This window comes from Passer domesticus, chromosome 6, assembly GCF_036417665.1.
Source record: "Passer domesticus isolate bPasDom1 chromosome 6, bPasDom1.hap1, whole genome shotgun sequence".
Classification (NCBI taxonomy): domain Eukaryota; kingdom Metazoa; phylum Chordata; class Aves; order Passeriformes; family Passeridae; genus Passer; species Passer domesticus.
In genome coordinates, this window is record NC_087479.1 from 34,154,040 (window position 1) to 34,178,826 (window position 24,787).

The 24,787-nt window shown below is 44.2% G+C and overlaps 1 protein-coding gene across 8 annotated transcripts in view; it reads left to right on the forward strand.

The window, feature by feature from the left end:
- Positions 1 to 24,241, forward strand: part of SUSD6 (sushi domain containing 6) — a 93,429-nt gene extending 69,188 nt beyond the window's left edge. For all 8 annotated transcript variants that reach the window (XM_064424350.1, XM_064424347.1, XM_064424348.1 and 5 more), the window contains 4 exons: positions 12,285 to 12,482; positions 15,411 to 15,549; positions 16,681 to 17,102; positions 18,094 to 24,241. In XM_064424350.1, the coding sequence (XP_064280420.1) occupies positions 12,285 to 12,482; positions 15,411 to 15,549; positions 16,681 to 17,102; positions 18,094 to 18,119 (785 nt within the window). In that variant the 3' untranslated portion in view covers positions 18,120 to 24,241. The remainder of the gene's footprint in view (positions 1 to 12,284; positions 12,483 to 15,410; positions 15,550 to 16,680; positions 17,103 to 18,093) is intronic.
- Positions 24,242 to 24,787: the final 546 nt, after the last annotated feature.

Sequence of the window (24,787 nt, forward strand, 5' to 3'; positions counted from 1 at the left end):
TCTGAGCTTCCAGTTTGATTTCCACACAGATGAAGGTGGACAAGATTTAGTGCACAGTGCTCCCCTGTGCACAAGCCATTACTAGATCAGCCTTGGCCAAACTTCCAAATCAGTACATTTTGGATAGGCTGAGTCAGAGGCAACAGCTGGTGCTGCTGAAAGGATGAAAAATGAATCAGTTGCAAAAGGTTCATTAGTGAACGAAGGAGGCCTGCCAGGGCAGTGGCTTGGCTAAGTGTATCTAAACTCAAAAATTATTACTTCAGATTCCCATGTCCCCTTGGACTTCAGGACTGCCTTATGAGCAGACTTATGACTGTGCATTGATCTTTGTCAAGAGTAACCCCTAACAGCACTGGGATTAGAAGGTGGGTATGAACTGGCCTCTAGGGTAAGGGGAAGCCAGTTGTTGTGATGGTTGATGGTGTCTGCCCGAGTTCCATCTCATGGTGGACAGGGAGGGAGCAAGGGACTCCTACTGTTGGTGTTGTCAAGTGGTATGTGTCATCCTGAGCTTGAGTGGCTATGCTGGAGTCCACAACCGGGACATATTTTGGGAAACTCTCATAGCAAGAACTTCTAAGGCCTTATTGAGAAAAGGAGTCTGATTGCTCTACTAGGCTGGAGTTTCAGGAGTGGAAGTTTTGTAGACATATGGAAATCCACAAGCAAGTTTCTTGAGGCACTGCTAAATTGAAGGCCTTGTGTCACTTGCTGGGAGAGACAAGTTTTGCTCTGCTGTGTCTTTAAGGTATGTTTCCCTGGTGCCCTCACCTAGTGTCAATAGAGGAACTGTATGCATTTCAGTCAGGTCTTTACAGACCAGTTGCCTGTGTCCTGTCAAAACCTGGTGTCCTAAATCAGTATGAATATCATGTTATGCTGAAGAGCATAGTTATGCTTTTTCCTATACTGTTTCATTATTTTTCATTACACCAGAGCCCCATAGTGTGTGTCAGGGTATTGCTATATCCAAACTCAAAACCCACTTAGGAACAGACAGGGAAACAGTGGGGTACATGTGCAGGTTACCCCTGAACCAAGACCAGTTTTTAGTTTTGTAAGTTTTGAGAAACAGGTAAGCAGGGACAAGATGACAAATCAAAGCTGTATGAGGTAAGTTCCTGCACAGCTGTTTCTTTTTTGTAAGACCATCAACTTATTTTGACAATTCTTACTATTTTTAAATAATCTCCTCTTTGTTGCAATATAAAAAAAATCTAGAACTGGAAGAGCCCACAAGGCTACTGGATTTTGGGTTCAAAAGCAGAATCTTTAACCTTTTGATTATACAAAGTGTTTTTACAGCACTTGCTTAATTTCCTTCTTGTAACATGTGAAAATAATTATAGAGTGGCTGGAAGAAGGCACAGGGAGGCAGGAAACAGCCTTAGAAAACAAAAGCAAATGAAATGTGGCCACTTGGAAAGTTGCACTGTGCCCATGGGTGAGAGCAAGTTTCTGTATTAAATTGGCTTTTTTGCAGCCACTGTACTGCTGACTCCAGCTGCAGCCCAGATGCAAATTGTTTATACTGTCCTGGCAGTATGGGATGCTGTAAACTACTGGTCAGCTGCTTTCATCTTTGTGGGACATAAAAAAGCTTCATGAGCTTCCACACACATCACCAATAATTTTAATTTGTGTGTATACAGCAGTAAGATTTCTGTATCAGATCTTAAAAGTACTTCTGCAGTTGTTCCCGGTTTGCTTCCTCCTCCTTATTAATGTTTCCGGAATTAATTTATCATCCTGGCCTTGTTTGGAAGCACCAGCTTTTTGTCTTATGATTTGGTGTTATCCTGATGTCCAGAATGCCTGGCACGGATGAGAGCCCTGTGCAAACATAACACAGAGCCAACTCTGAAAAACCTGGCAGTGTTGGTCTCGAGGCCTGTCAGGCTGAATCACTCGGGAATGTATCTGAGGGGACCACATTTCAGATGGGCTTGTTACAGGGAAAATAGTGCGGTTGTCACAGTGCGTAGCACTCTTCTAGGGAGGCAGATGTGCTGCTGGAGTGCAGTTGTGTTTGGTTGCTGCTTTCCATCGCAGAAATCTTCCTTTCACAGATGTGGTTTTTGTTAGAACTGGAATTTGCGTCTTGGTTTTCCAACTGCTTAGCATACAGCAAAGTCTGTCCTGTTTTGAAGAGGGAAAGAAACTTGAAAGGCATAACATTTATTTTTCTCCCAAAATATCAGTGACACTGGGAGTTCTTGAACTGAAGCAAGGCTTTCTAAGGGGCAGAGAGAAGTATGTTTTATATCCAGACAATCTGTAGCACTGTAGAAGCACCAGTGGCACTTCATATAGCCTAAACATTTTGACTCTTGTAGAACGTAAATATAATTTGCATTTTAGCACAAGCTTTGATGCTAATGGTTTTCTTTTTAGGAGATAGATAAGCTACTGGGGGTAAAAAAAAAATCATATTTCTAATAGAAAGACAGACAAGACCCATAATTAATGTAGCACTAGCAGGCTTCCTCCGTGGTTGGCTAATCACAGCTGAGTGTTAATAAGCGTAGAGTTTTTTTTAAATACTGTTGTAACATGTTAATTAAGATAATTCGTCTCCATGTGTCTCTTGAGTTACCAGATGGCGACTGCATTGGTGGAAGGCTGCAATTAGAGTCTTTTCTTTCTTGCTTTTTCTTCCCCTGCCCTAAGGGGAAAAAAAATAAAGAAGGAAAAAGAAAAAAAAATGCAGCTTTACTGTGTATGGGATGGCTGTGAGGGGTGCCTGTTACTGTACACATTTTAAGTGCTTGTGTCTAATTATGTAAATGCACAGCTATATGATTATATATACAAATCTCTTTGCTTTGGTTCTTCTCATTTACCCACATTATGACATTAAAAAAAAATAAGCCTCCTTTTCAGAGTATGCCCTTGCTGGGGAAACTGTAATTTCCCTGTGAAGACTCCAGTCCTGCTCAGTTTGGTTTTCTGTCTGTGACTTCAGAATAAGCAGCATCTGGAGCCAGTAAAGACAGAGAGCGTATTTTTCAGTGGACTTGGCTCCTGCTTAATACACAGAACCCAAAAGAGGGTTATGTTTTGCAGTGTGTTTTTAGGAAGGCTTAAAATATTTTAGGGGCAGGGTCAGTGAGAAGTGTGTGCACTCACAATGGAGGCCTTTTATTGACTTCTGCCTCCTGTAAGTTAAATATAAAGAGGTCCTTTAGCCTCAGCTGTTGTGGCTAGGCCCCAGCAGCAGCTGCTGTATCAGGTTTGCCCCTTTGGGAAATGACCCATCTGCTAGAAAAAGCCAGAGTGCTGAAAAGGAGAAGATAAAAAATCTGTTCTCCTGCTTCCAATCCCCATCCCCTCCCCAGAAATTACAGACCAGTGGAAAACCTGGGCATCTGGTAATCTGTGTTTTACAGAGTGAATCCTGTCTCTGGCTAGAAATGCACCAGGTTGTCAGCTGTTGCCAGCTGGCAGAGGATGGCTTCAGCCTGGGTCCCTTTTCACATGTTTTATCTGCAGCTACTGTGTTTGCATAGTTAAAACACACAGGCTAGTACACTGGTGGGCAGTAAACAAAAAAAACCCCACTAATATCTCGAGCTACCTGACAGGGGAGCAAAGCATGCTTCACCTCTGCCAGGAGAGACCCTCTTGTCCTCCAGGGAAAAGGCTTTCTAATGACTGCAGCACACATTTGTGCTGGAATTTCATTGTGTGGACCTAAAATGCTCTAAAGATGCTGGAAGAGGATAACATCTCAAATATTATTTGCAGATCAGGTCATTGTGCTTCTTAGAGCCAGCCTGCCAAGAGAAACCCTGGTGTAAAGTATGTGGCTCTTTGTGTTCAGCACAAACCTGCTGTTAAAAGCAGTGACGTTTGTCCCTGAAATACTTGATGAGCAATTTCCTAGCCTAATATTATTCCAGGCTCTCTGCCTGGGAAGGACAATGCAGGAGCAGAGGGTGCATAGTGGGAAGCTGCTGTGCTGAAAGCTTTTGAGTACATCCAGACAAGCATGGTTAGTTGGAAACCTGAAGGTATTTAGCATTCAGAAATGGAACTGGCACTCTTGTTGGAAAATGTGGGTGGGGGTGACTGGTTTTCTATCTACCACTAAAGCACATCCCCTTGTTATTGCTTTCTCAACAGGAAGGAAGGTGTGGGTGGGGAGCGGCAGTGCTGTTGATCAAAGTTTATCAAGGTACTTTTTCTCTCCAGACCAACTGCCTATAGGAAGTGTTTCTTTCTTTGGTAAAAGATGGTGTTTAGTTGACATAGCTAGTCTAAAAGTGGTATGAAATTGTAACAGACTTGTTTCTTACTAAAACTGAAGAGCTGCTGAGGGAGGGGCTGCCAAAAGTGGCTTCTGCCGTTTATAGGCTGGTTTGTGTGTGCAAGGGAGGAGAGGAAAAAACAAGGATATTGCCTCTCTGGATTTCACACTGAAAGCAAAGCTGGCTAGTCATCTTCCTCCATCAGTTCCCTCTCTGCAGAAGGCTCCTGGAGCCAAACACCAGTCCTCTCTCAGGCAGAAGGAAATCTTGTGTGACTGAAGGCCCTGGTTTAAGAAGAAAAAATTCCTTACTGGAAAAGAAGCTTGTGGAATGTTTTTGTTCTTCAGTCAGCCTGTTTTCCCCTGTTCCCCCAGAGAATGACACAGCAGGAGATTTGGGTTAGAGGGACATGACAAGTAGCTGTATGTTCTTTGAATAAAATAGGTGTGTGTATATATCTGCAGAGCATAGGGGATAAAGCAGCTAACTTGGACAGTGAATCTCCTGTCCAATAGTTTCAAAGGACTTATAAAAAAAGTACTTGTTTTTGAAAATGGCACATATGCCAGTTGCATGTGTGCCTTTAGTTTTGGCGCTACATTTTGTGGTTTTTTCTCTCAGTAGGTGCATAGTGGGGTTTGAGTTCATCATATGCTAGATAAGGATCTGTCCTGCCTTAGCAAATGTGGAAGTGTTTGAGACAATGTCTTCCCTGAGAGGAAAAGTTATACTGAAAACCAAGAAAAACCCCCAGACCCCAACAAACACACCAAAACAAAACAAATGAACACCCAAACCAAACACATTTAATTAAAGTTACTTGCAGTGTGTTCTGTTAGGTGCAACCTGAGGCACTGGAGGCAGTCTGCAGCACTGTGGGGCTGATGGGCTCCTGTTGTTGCTCAAGAAGCTGCTAAGTCAGCTCGGGCTGTGGCTGACTGCCCTGCTCTGTAGCTAGGGACAGCACTGATGCTGTTATCTGGTTGGATCACATTCATGCTCTGAGTACTGGTGGCAGAAGTTAGGGGTATATCCAAGAAATGGGCAAAGGGAGGAGTAAATTCTTTCCTTATTGGCTTACTAAACAACCAGGAGATTAGTGGAGAGGTCAGGTAGCACCCTGCTGGCAAGAACTGAAACTCTGCAAGGAGAGAAGAAAGTGTCTCTTTCTGTTAGCAAATATGGCCAGAGCTCTTGTTAGGAAGCAACTGAATGCATTTGCTGAGGCCAAACCAATGTTCAGTGTCACCCCTGAGTGGGATCCATGGGCAGCACTCTACCAGAACTGCCAGGCCCTGTAGAAGCTGAAGTGAGCATTCTTGCTGCTCCCTGGCTTGCACTTCTAGCCTGCTGACTGCATCAGGCTGTCATGTTTTTATTGTGAAAAAGCATTGTGTAACAAAAGATGAAGCCCTGTGTATGAATTTGCATGCAAATTGCGATTGATAAAAACCCCACTATTGCTGCAAGCCCATTCAGGGTACTAACTGGAAAGGAACTGTGAATCTGGCTCTGTTGTTTTCAGCATGGTGTTAACCCTGAACCTCAAGTCTGAGATGCTGAAAATGACAGCCTCTCCAGAAGGCTTCAGATGGAATTAGTATTTCAGACCACCCATTTAGCTGTGGCAAGACCCAGATTGAAGGTGGGAGTAGAGAGGGAGGGTTTCTCCCTTAGAGTTTGGGGTTGTTTGGAAGGTCCTTGCCAGAAATTAGTAATAGCTTTTGCAGTTCCCTCAGCTATACTGAGGTGATAAACACACAAATTATCCAAGTTGAAAATTGAAGTCTCTGTAGCAGGGACAAGTAACTGCAAGATGGGGATATCTTGTGTTTATTTTGGGTGCTTTTCTAGATATGCTGTTTCTAAGGCTGGTGGCAAGTCCTGTCCAAAGGAATGAAGGTGACAGTATTTTTGGAGAACTGGAGACTTGGACAGAGAAGTTCTCCTTGCCGCTGTGGAGTGTGCTGAAGCACAACTTGTAAGAGAGTGAACAAGAAATGACCGTGACCAGGAGGAAACCTTCCTATGTGACAGGAGATACAAGAAGAGACAAAAAGATGGCAGGCCTTGAGGCAAGCCAATGTTTTCTGAGCTGTTCGACAGAAATCCTACTGTAGGGCAGTCAAAGTGGTACAAGGAAGTTAGGATCAGGCTTCAGGAGAAGCAGCATGAAAACAATGGCATGGCCTCTAGCACTGGGACAATTTAATTGGGTGCTTCTGTGTTCTGCTTCACAGAGATGTTTGCTCACCAGGTAAGACCTGCTGACATGAGACATCATGACAAGTTTAACCAGACTAGCCAGGGGGATACTTATCTTGATTAGGAGGGTGGTTTTTGTTTGTAGGATGTTTTTCTTCTGTCTTGATAGTATCTGTTAAATGGAGTAAATGTTGCAGATGAAAAAAGAGAAGTACTGAGCTTAGCAGCTTCCATTTCTAGTTTCCACATCACAAAAAAATTGTGGTATGTCTAAAAGGCCAGGAGGTGTTAACAGTATCCAAGCAGGGCACACGCTCAGGGCATCCAGCAGAGCAGTTGTAAGCACAAATGGCTTCCAAAGTGCTTCAGCATAGATCTATAAAGGTCCTCTGCCACTGCTCTGAGGATAGTCAAACCTGCTAGAGCACTTGTATAGTCATTGAGGGATTTACCTGAGGCTGTGTCCAGCTTCCTCTTGAAGTTGCTGGGATTTGAGCCTGACTCATGTAAATAGCATCTTTATTTTGTCAGAACTGTTCCTGTTCTGGTTTTAGTGACCTTTGTGCCCTGCTGTGGAGAAGAACTACTGTTACTGGGTGTTCAGTGTGAAGCATCCTGTCGTTAAACAGTGCTATACCCAATTGTCTGCCCACATGAGGGGAACAATGCCGTGGCTTGTTCTCCCTCAGTTACAAACTTACACTTACGCACTCTGGTAGATCATTATTAGAAGGGTTTTTTTGTTTGTTTCCTTGGTTTATTGGTTGATTGGGGTTTTTTTTCGGTTTTTGGAGTTTTTTTTCGGTTTTTTTTTTTTTTTTTGGTTGGTTGGGTTTTTTTGGGTTTTTTTTTTTGTTTGTTTGTTTTTGGTTTTTGTTTAGTTGTTTGTTTAGATTTTGGGGGTTTTTCTCATAAAAATGCATTTTTTAAGGAGGATTTGGTTTTCATCTCTGCATAGTCAGACTGCCCAGTATAACAAACAGATTAATGACTGAAAACCAGTTCAGCTTGGTGCAGAAGAGAGGGGTGTAAGACCCCTCATAGAGTCCATGAATACTACTGATTGAAAAAAATAGAGACAGTGCCAAGCAAATTAGACTGTAGAGAGGTCTTAGACTTCTATGTGGTGTTGTGCCTGTGCAAAAAAGAAGCACATAATTCTGTGACAATTACCCAGTCAGATTGAAATATGATTTAATCTTTCTTTGTATGTGTGAGTGGAGCGTATTGTTCTTCATGCTTGCCACAACAGACTCATCCTGCTTGAGCTTTGTAAATCTTCTGCTTATCTGTGAATTTCACTTTCACTGATCAAGGCTCAACTGTGCTTCTGTGGTTTATGTTCTGAGCACTTAAGCCCCTCACTTTTGTGTCAGCACACAGACCATATGCTTCATCTGTGGCATTACATATGACCATAGCTCGGGTTTGTGTCTTTGTTGCATTATGCTGGAAATGCTTTCAGTTCTGCATCAGGTTGGCATTCAAGACCACTGCTCAGCTTCAGCTCAGCCAGGACATGAAAGAACCATTTCATCCTTTGGTGATTAGATTAATCAGTTTGGTCAACTGACATCTCTTACTGTCTCTAAAAGAAGCTAGATTCCAGTTCCTCACAGCTGTCTGTGAATCTGGTGGAGGCGGAAGCAAGTGAGGATTGCTGCTTGAAGGAGAGCCATGGAAGAGGGAGCTGGTGAGGGTTCAATGTGGTGTTGCTGTAACAAAAAAGAGGTTCCTTAGTGTTGCGGTGGTTATTGTCAAGCTGGTGACAGCTATTCAAAGAACATCAGAGCAGTTAACCCTCCTTGAAGGAGGACAGTATTTTTTTCATGTGACCAAACCAGGTTTGCTTATAGGTGATTTGGTGGGATGCTGGGTAGAGGTACATACTGGCTTAGTATTTTTTCATTTACATATTTAAAAACTGTATATGAAATTCTTGGTGGTTTGGAATGGCATTTGCAGAAGCTCCAGTGCATAACTTAATTTCTGCCTTTCAGTCTGGAAATGACAATTTCTTTACCTCTGAATGGAGTTCAATGATGTTCTAAGTATTTGGATTCTGTTTCCTTTCTGTTTTCCAGCAGTGTATGCTGGCAGAGAACCACCTCTCTCAGGAGATGTCATAAGCTTCAGTACCTCCTAGAAACAGGGCCTTTGGGAGTATTTGCTCCCTTTGCACAAAGTGGAGAAATGCTTAAAACCTGTTTCTGTGCATCCTGAAAGCTTGATGAATCAAGATCCTGGCAATAGCTTTGCAAGCCTAGAATGTTAGTAACCCCATAGGAAGTTGGTGACTTCTGTAACTTGGCTCTCTTACTCTTCCCTCCCCAGCATGAACATTTGTCTTAAGATTTGTCTCACAAGCCCTGGGATACTTCCAAAAATACGTGTTTCAGGGAGGGAGTTGATGAAATTCCTGCGTGTATCTTTCTGTTCCCAGTACTGAAGCATCCAACACAGCCGTGCTCCAGAGTGATACCAAACAGTTCACACGGGCTGCTCTGTGTGTGTGTCCTGGCAGCAGTCAGTACCCAGCTCTTCTCACCCCTGAAGTGTCAGTGGGTTATTCTGTGGACAGCAGTAAATGGGATGCTCTGCCTTGTTCTGTGTTGCTGTAAACATACCAGTGCTGCAAATTTGGGCATAAGCTCTGCTGCTGGAGACTAAAGGATGGTGCAGAATCAAACTTTTACTTTGTCTTCTATTAGCCCCAGTTTAGAGTGCACATATGAAGGCAGTTGAAGAAACCTATTATGGGAGATAGTGAAAGCTGAGGGCAGTGAAAGCTTAGGAAACAGGTTGCTGCACTGTCTGTCCCAGGCATTCTGGATGCCTTTGTTATGCTGGACTGGGCCCTGGTTTGCAGAGGTACTGCATTCTGTCAGAGATGCCAGGGATAGAGAGCTGGTCTAGTAAGGAGCAGAGGTATTTGACTTCCTCAGTTTTTCAGGTACCACCAGTCCATCATCTTACCCACCCAAGCCTTGCCTTCAGCAATTTTCAATGCCATCAACAGTGTCTAGTAGACCTCCCCAAAGCTGCAGGCTCTGAGAAGCTTTGTTCCCCTGAGGCTGCCTTGCAAAGGACAGTCCAGGATCAGCTCAATCGTGGTGAGGATGGAAGGTGTCGATGTTCTGACTGCCTAATCCAGACCTTTTCTATCTATTTCACAGCACACGTGCAGTGTTCTTCCATCACAGTGAAGGTGACATTTTAAAATACTTATGTACTCCTGGATGCTGTGATGACACATGAAGGTTGGGAGTAGAGGGAAGGGGAAGTGGCTGATTCTGTAGTCCCTTCCCTGTGAATAGGATGTCAGGCATAACTGCCTGAACACACTTACCAGCTGCTTCTCTCCTTTTCTGTCCAAGTGGTCTGTGGAGGTGAGGAGGAACCCAGTTTGCAGTTGAATAGTTGTGCATCTCCTGAAGACCTTATCTGAGAAGACCAGATCAGGGTTCTACAGGTGCCTGATGTGGTGGTGTTCCCAAGCCTTTGAGAGTGCTATTGCAAAGTAAATGAGTGCCTGTTTCTTGTTGGCTGGCTGACTTTTGTACATAACTGAGAAAATTTATCATTGTAAGGGGGCACTTTATGATAGAAGGGGAACCAAGAGTGAGCTGCTTCTGTGTGCAGAAGGGCTCCTAGTACAGTGGCCAGGCTTACACATGGGCACAGCTCAGGAGAAAAGGGAACCGCGGGACTGAGCTCCTTGCTGCAGTCAGCAGAAAGATGCAATTCCGGGCACCTGCTGTGGTATAAAAAGTGTAGGGAAGTTGTCCTGTCTGCTCTTGAGTTTTGGCCATTACTGTGGTGACGCTGTCTTTTACCCACTGCTCTGCACCAGTGCCAGGAGAGGTACCTAGTGAATTGCTAAAAATATCTTTGGTGCTCATGTGGTTTTGCAATTTAGCACAAAAACCTCTCCTGGCCTGCAGATGAATCAGGACATTTGTCTATGTGTTTGAATGTGAAATGTGCTGCTAATCTGTTGCTTTGGCTGATCCCAACTGCCCTATGATGTTTCAGAGGTTCACAGTGAAAGGAAGTTCAGCCTCATAAAGTGCAGGATTAAAACACTGGTTACAAAATTATTGCAGAAAGAAAAGATGAAAAGCACAGAAGAAGTAACAGTTAAAACTCATGAGGCACAGGACAGTGGCTTCTCTGAAGCTTATTTAAGAATAAATCTCAAGAACAAAGTCCTCTTGAAAAGCTGCTGCTTAGACCCCTGTTAACCTTTTCTGAAGAAGTAAATTGAATTGCAGTTATAAAGCTGGCAGAGCATTTTTGGCTTCAGTCAGCACTTCATCTCAGGGTTTATTGGCATTTGCAAGCACTACCTGTGCTGCATTCTCACACGTGTTTAGGTTTAAGAGTTGTTTGCATTAAGGTAATGGGGCAAATTTTTCCACAGTGAATGAATCTCAAGTTTTCTTTTACTTCTTAAATCGTACTAAAAATCCAGTTACTTGAACTTTGTGCAGGTGTTTGTTGCTGTTTGTCCCACAGTAAGTGGGTCACTTAGAGGTAGAACATGGGAGAATTTGTGCTCTGGGGTTTAAGGACAGGCCTGGTTCACCATGCTCTGATGGAACACCCTGGGTCGGTTGACTGATTTTCCATGCCCCAAAACGTCTCAAGAGGCATCTGTGATGTATTTTCTTCTATGAAGTCTGGGAAGCTGATGTGAATTTTAAGGGAAAAATCTGGATTTCCACATCTTTCAGCCGGGCAGATACATGTCAGCGGAAGTTGTTGGGGCTGTTCTGAAGGGTCATTGTGACCTGTCAGAAGAGAGGAAGTTCTGAGCAAGACAAATATCCTGTTTTTAGTGAAGTTTCCTCAATTTTGGTTTGTTGTTTTTATTTGAATGGCTATTGAAAATTCTGCAAGGAAAATTCTGTCATGTGCCAGATACTACATGTGCCTATACCCACTAGTCAGGGTAATGGAGGTGTAAAAAGGAATGGGAAGCACTTTTAACACTCATACAGGTAAACAGAGGGGTTTTTAAAGAAATGTTTTCATAATACACTGAATTATTTTTTAAAAGTAGATTAGAACATTTGGTCTTAGGAGAAGTCCTCTTGAGATGATCAAGTCCAACCTTTGATGGAACACCACCATGTAACTAAACCATAGCACTAAGTGTCGTGTCCAGTTGTTTCTTGAACTCTTCCAGGGATGGTGACTTCACCATCCCATGTGCAGCCTGTTTCAACTCCATACCACCCTTCCAGTGAAGAAGTTTATCTTAGTGCAACAAAGCTCTGTTGCCAATCTTGTTGGTGGCATAGCTACATGAACTAGTCAAAATCTGTGTGCTTTTACAGGCTTCTAGGGTGCCTTATGATGGGGCAGGTCTGCACCTTGGCACTGTGTACCCATAGAACAGAGGGGTTTTGCATTCCTCATTCCTTTCAGTATGTCTCCTGCTCTTCCCCTGCCAAACTAATAGGAAAGCCTGGTTGTTAGGTTCACCCCAGTCTCTAGTGAGGCAGCTGTGGGGAGAAGATAGCAGTAAGGATTTCCTGGGCCTCTCTCATGTGGAATCTGTGTTGTGTCACTGTTCAAAAATATCACCAGTTTGGTGCCTGCCAGTTAGACTGTACTACTGGGATAATAAGCAGTATTTAACAATCAGAGAAGCTTTATCAGAGGTGTTCTCTGCCATTGTGTAACAGCCTTTCTTGTTGATTTTAGTAGTTTCCTAATTTAGTGGGTGTTTGTAGGTGGAAGTCTGCCTATGTTTCATGTATACCATGTAATGGGTGTCTTCCTCTGAGATGTCCTTCACGATACTTTCTTTTTTACCAGATTGTCCCCAGCCACCACAACCTGAGAATGGAGGCTATAAATGCCACCCTAGCCCCTGCAACAACCCTCTGACTTCAGGCAGTGTCATAGAGTATCTGTGTGTTGAAGGCTACATGCTGAAAGGAGATTATAAATACTTGACATGCAAGAATGGAGAGTGGAACCCAGCCATGGAAGTCAGCTGCAGACTCAGCCCAGGTGAGTGCTCCCTGACTCTAGAATTGCCCTTACACTGCCTTTTCAGATTATCCTTAAGCACTTAGTGTGATGCTGAGGAAGTCCATATGGCTCTCTCTCATTGCTCCAGCAATTTCATAAATGCAGCTCACAGTCTTAAAAGTGTCTCTTCAGTAGCAGCCCATCAGATGCAGACTTAGTCTCTAACACAAGGAGAAAAGCCATGGACAGGACTATAAAGTAGGCAGCTTGTTACTTATGTGGAGCTTCTTATCTGGAGGCTCTCATCCCAGGGATGCTGGAAGCCCTAACAGTAGCATTTTCCATGCTTTCTAGTTTTCCTTGATGGATTTGACAGTACATCTCCCTCAGTGAGTCTGTGCATGTGTGTGTGTAGAGTCAATCTTCCTTGCAAACAGGTTAAGTAACTGTTGGTTTCCTGTGCTGAAAAGATTGATGGTGCTGCTTTTCACTGTACTGGTGGGAAAGGACATTGCTAACAAATGATTCCTGCTTCTCTCCAAGTAGAAGTGGACAGCTTTTGTTTTGTCTCCCCAGCTGAACAGGAATTCCTCTATCAAAGCAGCAAAATAAAAAGATTTACAGGAAAATGTTCATCATACAGCTCTTAATTTGCCTACTACTCTTTTGCTCTTAACAGTAGGTATATTGAATAAAAGAACTCTCTCCCCTCTTCTAGGTGGGTTCTATCAGCCCACCCAGAAGAGGGGAGAGAGTTGTGCTGAGCCAGCAGGATGTACACTTTGGAATTAAGTCTCATAATACATAAAGCAAAATGTGTCAGCTTAATTGGAAAGAAACGGAAAAAAAAATAGTACCTTCATCAAACTCTTTATGGAGCTCACTGCATACCTGTGATCTCTGGAACATCCTGTCCTGTCTCAAAGACACTGTCTTTTTATGCCACTCCAATAGCCCCTTCCTATGATTTATAAGGAAGGATCAAGGAGTTTACCTGGCAGCAAATAGATCCTGAAGAGGTTTTCAAATTCACCTTAAGCTTCCTTTCTGCAGTGATCCCCATGCCCCTTGCAGCCAGGCTGGAGAGCAAAGCTGTGCTATTGCACATTGCCCTGAGTGGCATTCCTGCATGGTGGCACTTGGTCTAGCTGAGGGATTGTGTTGTGATGAGCAGAAATCCCTCAAAGTTCTGTAGCATCTTGAAGGGTCAGTGACATTAGCAAAAATATGGTACCTCAAAAGTCTCACCCAATGAAAAAGTCCTTGCTTTCACAACACAAGCTTTGAATCAACTGTTCAGGGTCAGAGATAGCTGACTCTTAACTAGTGGGTCTCCTTCAAAAGCCTCAGAGAAGGGGAAGGAGGTAGGAGACTCTAGAAAAGCAGTAGTCTCAAAATTATTGGTAAGGGTAAGATCCTACCTGCTCCATGTAGGATAAAGTAAGTCCCGAACAGTTATCACGTGTTTTGTGCAGCTCTGAGCCTGTCAGCCCTATAGCCTTTCGGCAGTTTATTGTATGAGGTAGTGACATTTTTTTGGCATATGAGATGGTAAATGTTCTGGAGTGCGCCCTGGATAGTGAGCAGTTTGACAGCATCATGTACTGATCCTGAAAATGGGGCATCTCTATTTGCCTTCCCTTGTTCCTGTTAGTGCCCTGAGAAATGCTGGAAGTTAAAATCCTTACTCAACCCTATTTGCCATAGGGAAAAATGTGATAGTCACTGTTTTGGTTTTTTGTTTTTTTGGGTTTTTTCCTGTGGAGGGGTCAAGCTGCTTCTAAAAGATTTCAAAGAAACAAGTTCAAAACAACTAAACCAAGTAGGTTTGACCCCAAGAGATGATGCAGAAAATTGCAAACTAGGTTTCCATCTTAAATGCCTGTTTTGGGCATAGATTTCAGGCTGTAGGCATAAAAATAATGATCCTCCAACTCTTTTTCTTCCCTGTTTACCTGTTGCTCTTCCTCTTATCCCTCGTTGCGTGTCCTGAATTCCCTCTGCAGTCTGAACCCTGTACTCCTAAAGAATGTTTTGGGTATAGAAAGAGGAGCTGAGGAATTACGTAACTCAAATGTGCAATTCACAGTATATTTGCTGAGGGGTAGGTGAGGGTTTTTGGATCTCTACCAAAGACACAAATTAGGGACAGAAACAACACATAGAGACAATTATTTCCTCTGGAGAGGTGAAAGGACTAGTGTAGCCTTCTAGGCATGGTATGCAGTGCTCAGCAATACCACCTCCAAGCCATTCTCTCTTCACTCCCAGTTTATCCCTGCACAGATCCTTTAAAAGCCAAATGGGTTTCCGTGCAGTCACACAGCACAGCTGCAGAAGGGTGGGAAAGAGTAATGTGGGCACATGTATCTAACACTGAAAACTCAGCACCCTGAAAGAACATCTGCCTTCCTTCTCTATCCTCTGGCATATGTTTGTGTGTGAGAGAAACTTAATATTTTCTGTGTGTGAATTGTAATAAGTGCATAATAATACCCAGCCAGTTGACTTCCACCCCTCTTTGCAATGCTGTTATATTAGTTGAGAAAAAATGGGTTTTGGAACTTTTTCTTCTGTTTGGCCTAAAATATGCTGCTTATTGTGTTAGACAATTATTGGCCTTGCTGGTTACATCATGACATTCTCTTGCTTTTGCTCAGACAGATCTATATATAACATGACCCTTACACCATCAGTCAGTCCCCATGGCCTGCTTCCACTGCTTTTCTGTTTGCTCTGTGTTTTTCCAAAGGACCCTTGTATGTGCCTGTTTTATTTTGGGTTCCCTTTACAGCTGATGGAGAGGTGTCAGCTTGAGCTGCAGACTGAGATAGGTGGTGTGTCTTGTATGGCAAATGTGGGTTCCTTACACACGCATCCAGGAGTAAGTCCTGAGGAGCAGTGTGAATGTTTTTCCTTCTCTATGGCAGTTCCACATTTTACCTTGTGTTCCCCTTGGTTTTGTAGAAAAGGACTCTCCTCCCACAATTGGAGTGCCCACGCTGTCCATAGTAGCCTCCACAGCGAGCTCCGTCGCCCTGATTCTGCTGTTGGTTGTGCTGTTTGTTTTGCTGCAGCCAAAGCTGAAGTCGTTCCATCACAGCAGGTAAGTGTAGCTGGGGTTTGGAGGGGCTCAGAGGCTCCCCGTTTCTTTGCAGCAGAAACCCATGCAGGTACGTGGGTCAGACCTTCATTTTGGAGCAACTTGGCTCCTCACTTCTCCGTTCCTCTTTTCATCACCTCAGGGACATCTCTGCCCCATCCTACTGATCCAGCACTTTTCTGAAATGGTGGTCTATGATGCCCACCTGCAGTCCCCAGTCTTGTGTGCCACCCAACGAGTGACTTCCTTATGCTGTTGCCTTGGCTTTGAATGGAAAAAGTTATGATATTTAGTAGCCTGGCTGTAGATCAGTTTCCTACCTCTTCTAGCCTTGGATAGCTACTGAAGTCTATGTCTGGGTGTATATATCTGCATCTTTCCCTGACTGCTTGAGGTCCTGTGGACCCAAAATTAAGCTGTACTGCTCTTCATGTGCATGTGCGAGTCTGCCATCCTTCTCTGCTGCAGGAGGAGAACCCTCCTGGCCTGGGTTTGTAGGTGAGAGGAGGGACCCAGCCATAACACTGCTGCCAGCTAAGGCAGAGACACTCAAGCAGTGGGGAGGTTGAGAGGTAGGGCCCTGCAGTCTGCCCCCTTCTGAAAAGGCCCAAACTACTGGAAAGGAAAAATTTTCTCTCAGGTCTTACAAGGCCAGGTGATTCATGCTGTGCCAGAGCTGTCTTCCCCATCCTGCCAGAGGTTATCTGGCCAGAGGCAGCAGAACAGACAGTGCTGGGTGTTGTGGAATGTAGAAGTGCACCAGGCTGGCCTCAACAGTGCTCTTTGGCAAAAGCATGGAGCTGAGTCATGACCTATGTCAAATTTAGCTATGGAGGTAAGTGGGGGGTGATAGGAATTGTAACCTTTTCAGCTCTTGCTGCTAAATCCATCGGGTGCTGTGAATATACAGCCCCTGCTCATATTTAGTGGCAATTCGCAGTCGGGCTCCAAGACTGCTTCCTTGACCTTTTTAAATCAAGTTTCTGTCCTTCCCTAAATATGGTGAGAGTTAGAGTTCTGCCAAGGGAGGTTACTGGGGTTCTTGGTAATTTATATATATAGTAAAATAAATACTTATCTTGATTGATTTTTTCCTCCTCCCCCATCTTTTTTTTTGTTCCTTTTTTTTTTGAGGCGGGACCAAGGTGTGTCTGGAGATCAGGTCTCTATTATGGTGGATGGTGTCCAAGTGGCTTTGCCATCCTATGAAGAAGCAGTATATGGCAGCACAGGGAATTGCATTCCACCCTCAGACTCCCGAGTGCAGATTGTGCTGTCAGAGGGAGCTGGACAGAATGGACCCAGAGAGATACAGCAGCCGGACCAGGGCCCTCGCAATACCTTTGAAAGAGAAGATGAAGCCCCTGGACATTCTGGACTGTGTGAAGCCAGTGGCTCTCAGCGCTCTGAAACTGTTCTTGTGCATCAGGCTGCTACCTCTTCCTGGGTAGCTGGCATGGCTAGCAGTAGACCTGTACACAAAGAGGCCCAAGATTCAGAAAGCAGTGACATACAGAGCCTTTTATCACTCACTTCCTCTGAGGAATACACAGATGGTAAGTGACTTGTGCAAGGAGCACTAAATGAGACCCTTTTAAGAGCAGGTTCTGAGTTGATTATCTAGGGTGAAAAATGGCAGGGATGCCCCTATGTGTGTCTGTCACTAGAGCAGCTTTTGAAAAGATCCAGTCTCTGTAGCATGTTTCACCTCTTAAACATGTAAGCAGTATTTAATACCTTCTGAAGAATTCACTATTCTCAGACTGGGAGCTTAGGGCAGTCTGAGCAAGTTTGTCTACTGCTTACACTTTTTAAACAAAGGGTTTTCAGAGAAATCCAGCCTCTAGCACCATAGTACAAAAGCAGTAAAATACTGTTTGTGGAAACTAAGTTGGTGGGAGTGGGAGGACATGCTTGGAATACAAACCCTTTGTGATGTTTGGGCTGCTTAACTTTTAGACTATTCTAGTAAGCAGCTTTCTGCCACAAAGCATTCAGTGCTGCAGCCTTAGCCTGCAAGACCTAAGAGGGATGTCCTTGAACTTACTGTAGAGGGCAGAGGGGCAAGTCTGTTGAACAATCAAAACATCTTTTATTCCTCACTTCTGTGCTGTCCTGAAGGAGTGGCTTTGCAATGCCAGAGCTGATGTGAAGGTGTAGCTTAAAGTTTCTTTTGCAGGGACTGCTGTGTCTTAGGCAAGAAATGTGACTGGCTTGTAGATAGCTCAGGGTAGAACTTCTCCTTTCTATGATATTAAGAAATATTTTGTGCTAGGAGGGTATTGCAGGGCCAGATATACACCCAGAGTGGTGATGGAATCTGTCCTTGGAGTTTTTCAAGGCTGGAGCCAGCTGGTCCCAGTCTCAGGGGCAGGTTGGAGCAGAGTCCTCCAGAGTTCCTTTGTGATGTGATGAGAGGGAGACCACTGCATTGTCATGTTAGGAAAGCAGGAGCCTGTCTTGCTTTCAATAGTACTTTTTCTGGTGTGTGTTGAACTACAGAACTTTGACTACTTATTCTTTTTTTTTTCTCTCCCCACCGTTCAGATATTCCCTTATTGAAGGAAGCATGAGGTCTGCTGTGTTTGTCTAGTTTTCTCCATCTTGGATTTCTTCCTCTTCTCTCCCTGCCTTTGGGACAGAAGCACTCTGTGCAGTCTTCCCCATCCTCGCAAGCTGTACCCTGGATACCTCCAAGAAGAGATGCCCTCAGCTGAAGATCCAAAGGATGTTGCCAGGTTGCCTCCTGGATGCACCAGTGGAGTTGGTGCAGCACTGGCTTCCCCATTCCATCAGCATCAGGGGCTCAAGGAACAGAGTGGATTTGAGCTCTCCTCTTCCCCAGCCAGATGTTTGACAGCAGTCTCTGATGAGCTGCTCTTTTCTCGTGCCTTTCTCCTCCTCACACCGGCTTGTTGCAGCTTATCAGCCTTTCTAGCCCTTCTGCGGCCCAGAGAGCAGGAGCTCAACCTGCTTGCTCTCTGGGTGCAGACATAGTTTAAATATACACATATATGTTATATAGGCTCTTCTTCCAGCATCCTCTTTGTGATAGGGCAGGACAAAATGCCTCACTAGTGCTGACATTGGGCTTGGGAGGGCTCGCAGTTAAGGGGCAGCTTGTGGTGTCTAGAAGCACCTCAGATGAGATGGGCTGTGTGACAGCTTAGCCCTGCAGGAGCAGTTCACTGAGAATTGCTTAAACACTGAAGGATGAGAAGTACAACATGTAGGAATGCCCTCTGTCTCATCTCTGCAGGAGTCCATTCCTGAAAATCACTTTTGTCTCCTCCTTCTTCCTCTACCAGTGCAGCCCACTGGAAAAGGTTCAGGTGTTTGAAAATACCAAGACAAAAAAATGCCTGTAGGTAGTGAATTCCTAGTGCCATTGGTGCAATCCCTAATTCCTTTTCCAGCCATAGTAGGTACTTGAGTCCTGGGTAGCTGCCATCACATAGGCTGGTGCGTCTTCCTCGCTTCATTCAGCAAAGGCTCTGCTGCTCTAACCTGGTGGGCTCCAGTGGCCCACAGAGAAGGGCTCCTCCCTTGTGGCTGGGGGTGAGCAGCTTTTGTAAAGCTTCTCCTAACCACGCTGCCAGCCTGTTGCTGTGAGGGAAAGTCAAGTACACTGACAGCAGTGCTAGAGGACACCACAGCTCAATGCTGAAGTTTTGAGGATTGTTTCAAGTTCTGATAGGAGGGAAGAGAAAATTCAGAAATAAGTGTGCCTCTGCCTGCCACAGGTCAGATTGTCTGTGTTGGGACTCTATAACTGCAGGAAGCCACATTTGTCTGGGGTAGACAGTCCAAGTCCAGGTGCTGTGGTGGTTGTAAGGTTGCTCACTGAGGTCTGGACACTGTTCCATGGGATTGGTTTCAGCAAGAAGAGTTGGCTTCTTAGATGCATGTACCTTGTCGTAACTGTCTTGAAGTAACCAGGGAAGTGTTTGCCCTGTGAGAAGCTGCTACATTTTTGAGTTGAAGGAGCAAAATGTCATGGCCTTACACATCATGTGGTAATGTACAGGTAAACAGGGATGCTGTCTTTGCTGCTTTGCTTTTGGTTTGCAGTCCTCACCATCCTTATCCTCGTTGCTACAGTAGAAAAACATTACAGCACTTGACAACAATGATAAACATCTTTATGTATAAAATCACTGTGGCTTAGCTCCAGTTCTTTGAAATGGGTATTGGCCATAGTGCCCAGCTGTGTATTTGCTATTCCTTTTCCTGAATAGCTGTTAAATCCCAGGACACATGGGACAGTGTGTGCCTGTGGATGGAAGAATCCTTTTTTCCCCTATCCTTGTTATAGAGGGATGTTAATTTAAAATTAAAGTGTTTTAAACATCCTTCCCTGTTGCTCATGTTACCTTGCATTAACACAGGAATTTGATAAATCCCATTTGGGTGGTTTAGGTATTTTTTTTTAAGTTTGGATAGTGAAAATCTTGTGTCATTTTACAGTGGGCTGTGGTGTCTCAGCTTCAAGAGCTGTAGAGGACAAATGTTGTTTACACATCTGCCATTGGAATTTTTAAAAATAAGCATAGGGACAATTGTATTTAGCTTTTTGACTGTTGGAAATAAGCTTGAGTAAATTCTCCTTCATTGGTTTATTGGAGGGGTTGAGCAAGTGTAGTGGTAAGGGAGTGGGGAGGAAAGTCTGTGTGACTTTCCTGCTTCCTAAACAGCATAGAGCAGGAGTTGCTTTTTATGCATTTAAGGTCCTGTCTGCTCAAACTGACCCTCTGCAAACCAAGGTATAGAAGTTGGGAATGTGTTGCCTTCCTGAAAGGGGTAATGCTGGTTCTGGGTTTGTGGGAGAAGCTGGAAGCTGATCCCAAGGCCTAACCTTGTGCTGGACAAGCACCTGCACCACCATCCTCTGTGGCCTGGCCTCCTCTCTGCTGTTGTAAAACAAACAACTGCCAGCTTGGAAGAGAAAATTCGGTTTGAGTGGGGAAGAAAAGGAAGCAATCTCTCCAAAGAGGGAGTACTTTAATTTCACAGAAACCCACACAGAATTAAGTAGGCTGGAAAAGACCTTTAAGACCATCAAGTCCAACCTGTGACTGAGCACCACTTTGTCAACTAGACCATGGCATTGAGTGCCACCTCCAGGGATGGTGACTCCACCACCTCCCTAGGCAGCCCATCCCAATGCCCAGTCACTCTTTCTGTGAAGAATTTCTTCCTAATGTCCAGCCTGAACTTCCCCTGGCACAGCTTAAGACTTTACCTGAGATTGGAAACTGACCCCCCACCTGGCTACACCCTCTTTTCAGGGAGTTGTGAACAGTTTTAAAGTGTCTTTGAGCCTTCTCTTCTCCAGGCTGCACAACCCCAGCTTCCTCAGCCTCCTCGTAGAATTTGTGGTCCAGACTCTTCACCAGCCTTGTTGCTCTTACTTGGATGCATTTGAGCATCTCAATGTCCTTCCTAAATTGGGGGGCCCAGAACAGGACACAGCACTCAAAGTGGGGCCTCACTTTGCCAAGTGCAGGGGGACAATCCCTGCCCTGGTCCTGCTGCCAATTGCTCCTGCTACAGGCCAGGATGCCATTGGGTACATGCTGGCTGCATGTTCAGGCTGACATCAGTCAGTGAACCCAGGTCCTTTTCTGCCTGGCAGCTGTCCAGCAGCTCTTCCCCCAGCCTGTAGCACTGCAGGGCGTTGTTGTGGCCAAAGTGCAGGACCTGGCACTTGGTCTTGTTAAAGCTTATATCATTTGATTCTATAGAAATTGTTGGAAATGGCTTTACTAATGAGTTGGGGAAATGCAGAGGTGCAGGAGGAAAATATGCAAGTGTAGCTATTGTGATCAAGCATAAACAGGCAGCTTCTGTTGGCTTCTTGAGGGTGAGCCAGCAGCTTCCAGGCCAGTCTCTGTGCTGGCTGGTAATCCCATCTGATTATTCCAGATCCTGCAGAAGAGCTCTGTTCCCTGCAGCAAATCTTCTGGGAACAGGCCCCAAGGATCTGTGTGAGCCAGAATATGGAACACAGTTTGGAGGCTCACACTGCTCATCTACATCCTCAGTTAATTTGTGTATAAAATGAGGTGAAACAGCAGGGGAGGAACTCAAAAGACATCTGACAACTTTTTCAAGGGGGAGGTAGAGCAAGGCCTCACTTTACTGGTTATCAAATGGTTATTATTCATTCATATTTGTTTTAATTCTGCAGAGGCTGAAGGACTGAGAAGTCTTTGGGTAGAGATACAGGAAAACCTACTTTGCACAGTCCTATCTTCACTTAGGGGAGGATGGCTGAAGCCTAAAGATTGCTCAGATGTGAGCTGTGCTCTGCCTCAGAAGTGTTCATTATCTCTGAGCTGAGTGTGTTCTCTCTGGATTTTGCCATAAGTAGGTGCAGCCTGGATCTCAGTGTTGTGGATAGGAAGCACAGAGGCTCAGCCTTGTGAGATGTAGTACAGTAAATGGGTTTTTCCTTTTTTTTTTTTTTCCCTGATGGAGCCACAGTCTCCATACCTTTTCTTCCACCACTTATGTCTGGCAAAGGATTTCAAAGGGAGGCATTCTTTCTTATTAAACACTCCCAACATAATCATCTCATGCTTTGTCATATGTGCTGGATCCTGTGATATTCAAGAACATTAACATTATTTAATTATGCTGAGAAAAATAAAAATAGCACTTATTTTAAAATTTTCAATTATTTTTGGAGTCTGATAGTTGTGGGGGGGAAAGGGCATTTCAGAAATTCAGGATATTATGTGCAATAGAAAAACTTCCTTGCTCCTTTACAGTTCTGCAGTTCTTTTAGAAAATAAATGCAACTCATTGCAGTGTTTACAGCCCAAGCATTGTAGAACTGGACCAGCCTGAGAGAACCAGGATGTGAAGTTGGCAGTGACCCATGGGGAAGTGGCCAGCCTCTCATCAGGTCTGCATCATGAAGCTCCCCTCAAATGATGAGCCAGCTGATGTGTCAGAGCCTCCTGCAGCCTTGAAGGGAGTCAGCAGCACTGGTGAGATAGGGGTTTGTGTGTTCTTGTTTTAAATAGCTTGTGCCTCCCCACCATTAACTGCAGAAGATGTAAAAATTAAGTCAGGAGAGATGCACCTGAAGCGTGTGAGCCTTTGGAGTTGTTGCTGTGTTCATGAGTTTGGGAGGGAGAAGAGCTTAATGCATTTTTATCCTTAACCACCAGGGAAGTTGCTGGGTAGCAGAATGTTACTCAGCAAGCAGAGTGCTTTTCACCCCTTGGACATCTCTGCTGAGGTTTCTCCTTGGCCTTTCAGCTCTGGCATGGTGAATTGTTTACTGCATCTGGAGTCTTAATTTAGCCTTTCAGTGTGTGGAGAACTTGGGTGTGTTAGGAAGAAATATGTTCCACATGCTTTGGGAAGAAACATCCCAAGGTACTCCAAGAGGTGGATGGCTTGGGTCAATACTGAGCAGTGGGGCTAAGACAGCAACTGGCTCAGCCGTTGGAAATAATCTGGGATGGTTAGGTCATTTGCAGCACAGAAAGGGAACACAAGGACTTGTCTAAGGAAGAGCAGAAAACAGAGATTTACTACAGGCTAATGAGCTAATGCAATCATGACCAGGTTGTAAGGAAGCTTGTGCTTTGTTAGATGATTTAGCATACACCAGCAGGCTTGCTGTATAAAAAAAAATTAATGTACAACTGCTTGGACACACTGAGCTGTCCTTGCTGACCTTTTTAGAACATACTTGCAAAAAAAGTGGTTTTACTGTTCTGATAGCAGTTTAAACAAAAGAAATCTGCCTTGTTACTCTATCCAGATATCTATTTAAATAAATTCACTTTGGTTTTTTGTATATAAATGCAATAAATCCCATTCATTTTGCACATCCTGCCTCACCCCGTCCTCACCCTTCAGTCCTTACCAGGGAACAGCAGATTGAATTTGCTCTATGTGAAAACCTTTGCTTGCAGAATAACTTCATTAGAAAATGGCTTTTCTCTGCTATAGGTTTTAAAAGTGCAAAGCGGTTTCCTAGAGCAGGCTTCATTTTGAGGTGTATTTTTATACAAGAGGTAAGCCTTTTTCCAGTCCTAGCACACCAGGACAGAACATGCCACTTCCCACACTTCAGGGCCCTGCGTTCAGCACTGCTTTCAAACTCAACCCTCTGCAGGTGATGTTCAGGTCTGGGTACCCACCAGAACATGTTCTGTTATGCTCTGCACATGCTTTCTGTGAGCTATGCTTTTGCTTCTGTCCTTGAGTGAGAACAGACAGAGGCAACTGAGATCTGCTGGAAAATGTTTTAGTTCAGTTCTCAAAGTTGCTTCCTTCCAAAAGAAAACAAAGCAAAGGTGTCTATGAAGCAGGAGTCCAATGATGTGGTGGGTAGACTGCTGGTAGTTGCTGATCCAAGTGCAAGGGGAGCTTGATTGCCTTTCTGCTTTAATATTTTCTTTCCTATACGTGTTTTCTTTTTATCTGAATTGCACCACTATGGAATTATTTGCAGAATGGTACTCCATATATATGTGGGATTTAAAACCATAACTGATGCTGTGCAGGATGTCACTCAATCTGTTTTATTTTGCTTTATTTTATATGTATTTTCTGGTATCCTGTACATTGCAGTGGGTGTGAAAATAGTATTTTAATATTTGTACAAAGTTTAATTTAATTGTTCTATGTATATAACTGCATTTCTAAATTAAAAAAATTCTTTTGAAGTGAAGCTGTAGTTTCTTCTGTTTATTTGGTGGGGGGTTTTTAACTGCTTAGGCCTTGTGGCCTGGAAATCCAGTAGATCATTAATTAATATGTTGCAGTTGTGAAAACCAGGATGAAGCTAAACCTAGGGAAGCTCAAGTGGTTTGGGGAAGAGAGGTTCAGAGTTGGTGCAGCCTTAGCAGGATCAAGTTTCCAAGTTCAGAAGCAAAGGCTGCCCTTGGTGTGCTTGCATAGAATTCCTTGAGGAATGAGGCCAGGCTGGGCAGGGGGGAAAGGTTTAAAGAGATTATGTATGGTATGAGTGGATTTCAGAGAGGAAGACAGGGTAAATATAATAAATGGCTAATTAATTTTTGAATCTGTGTAAGAAGAGTAATGTATAGGAAGAGAGTGCTATTTTTAGAGGGGAGATGGCTTTCATTGGTGAAATAATAATCCCAAGTGAGTACCAGATCAGTATAGGAGACATCAGAGAGATCTACAGATAGGTGGGTGAGTGCATCTGTGAGTGCAGAGGGGAGGCTGGGCAGGCTCTGCTCTTCCCTCTTCT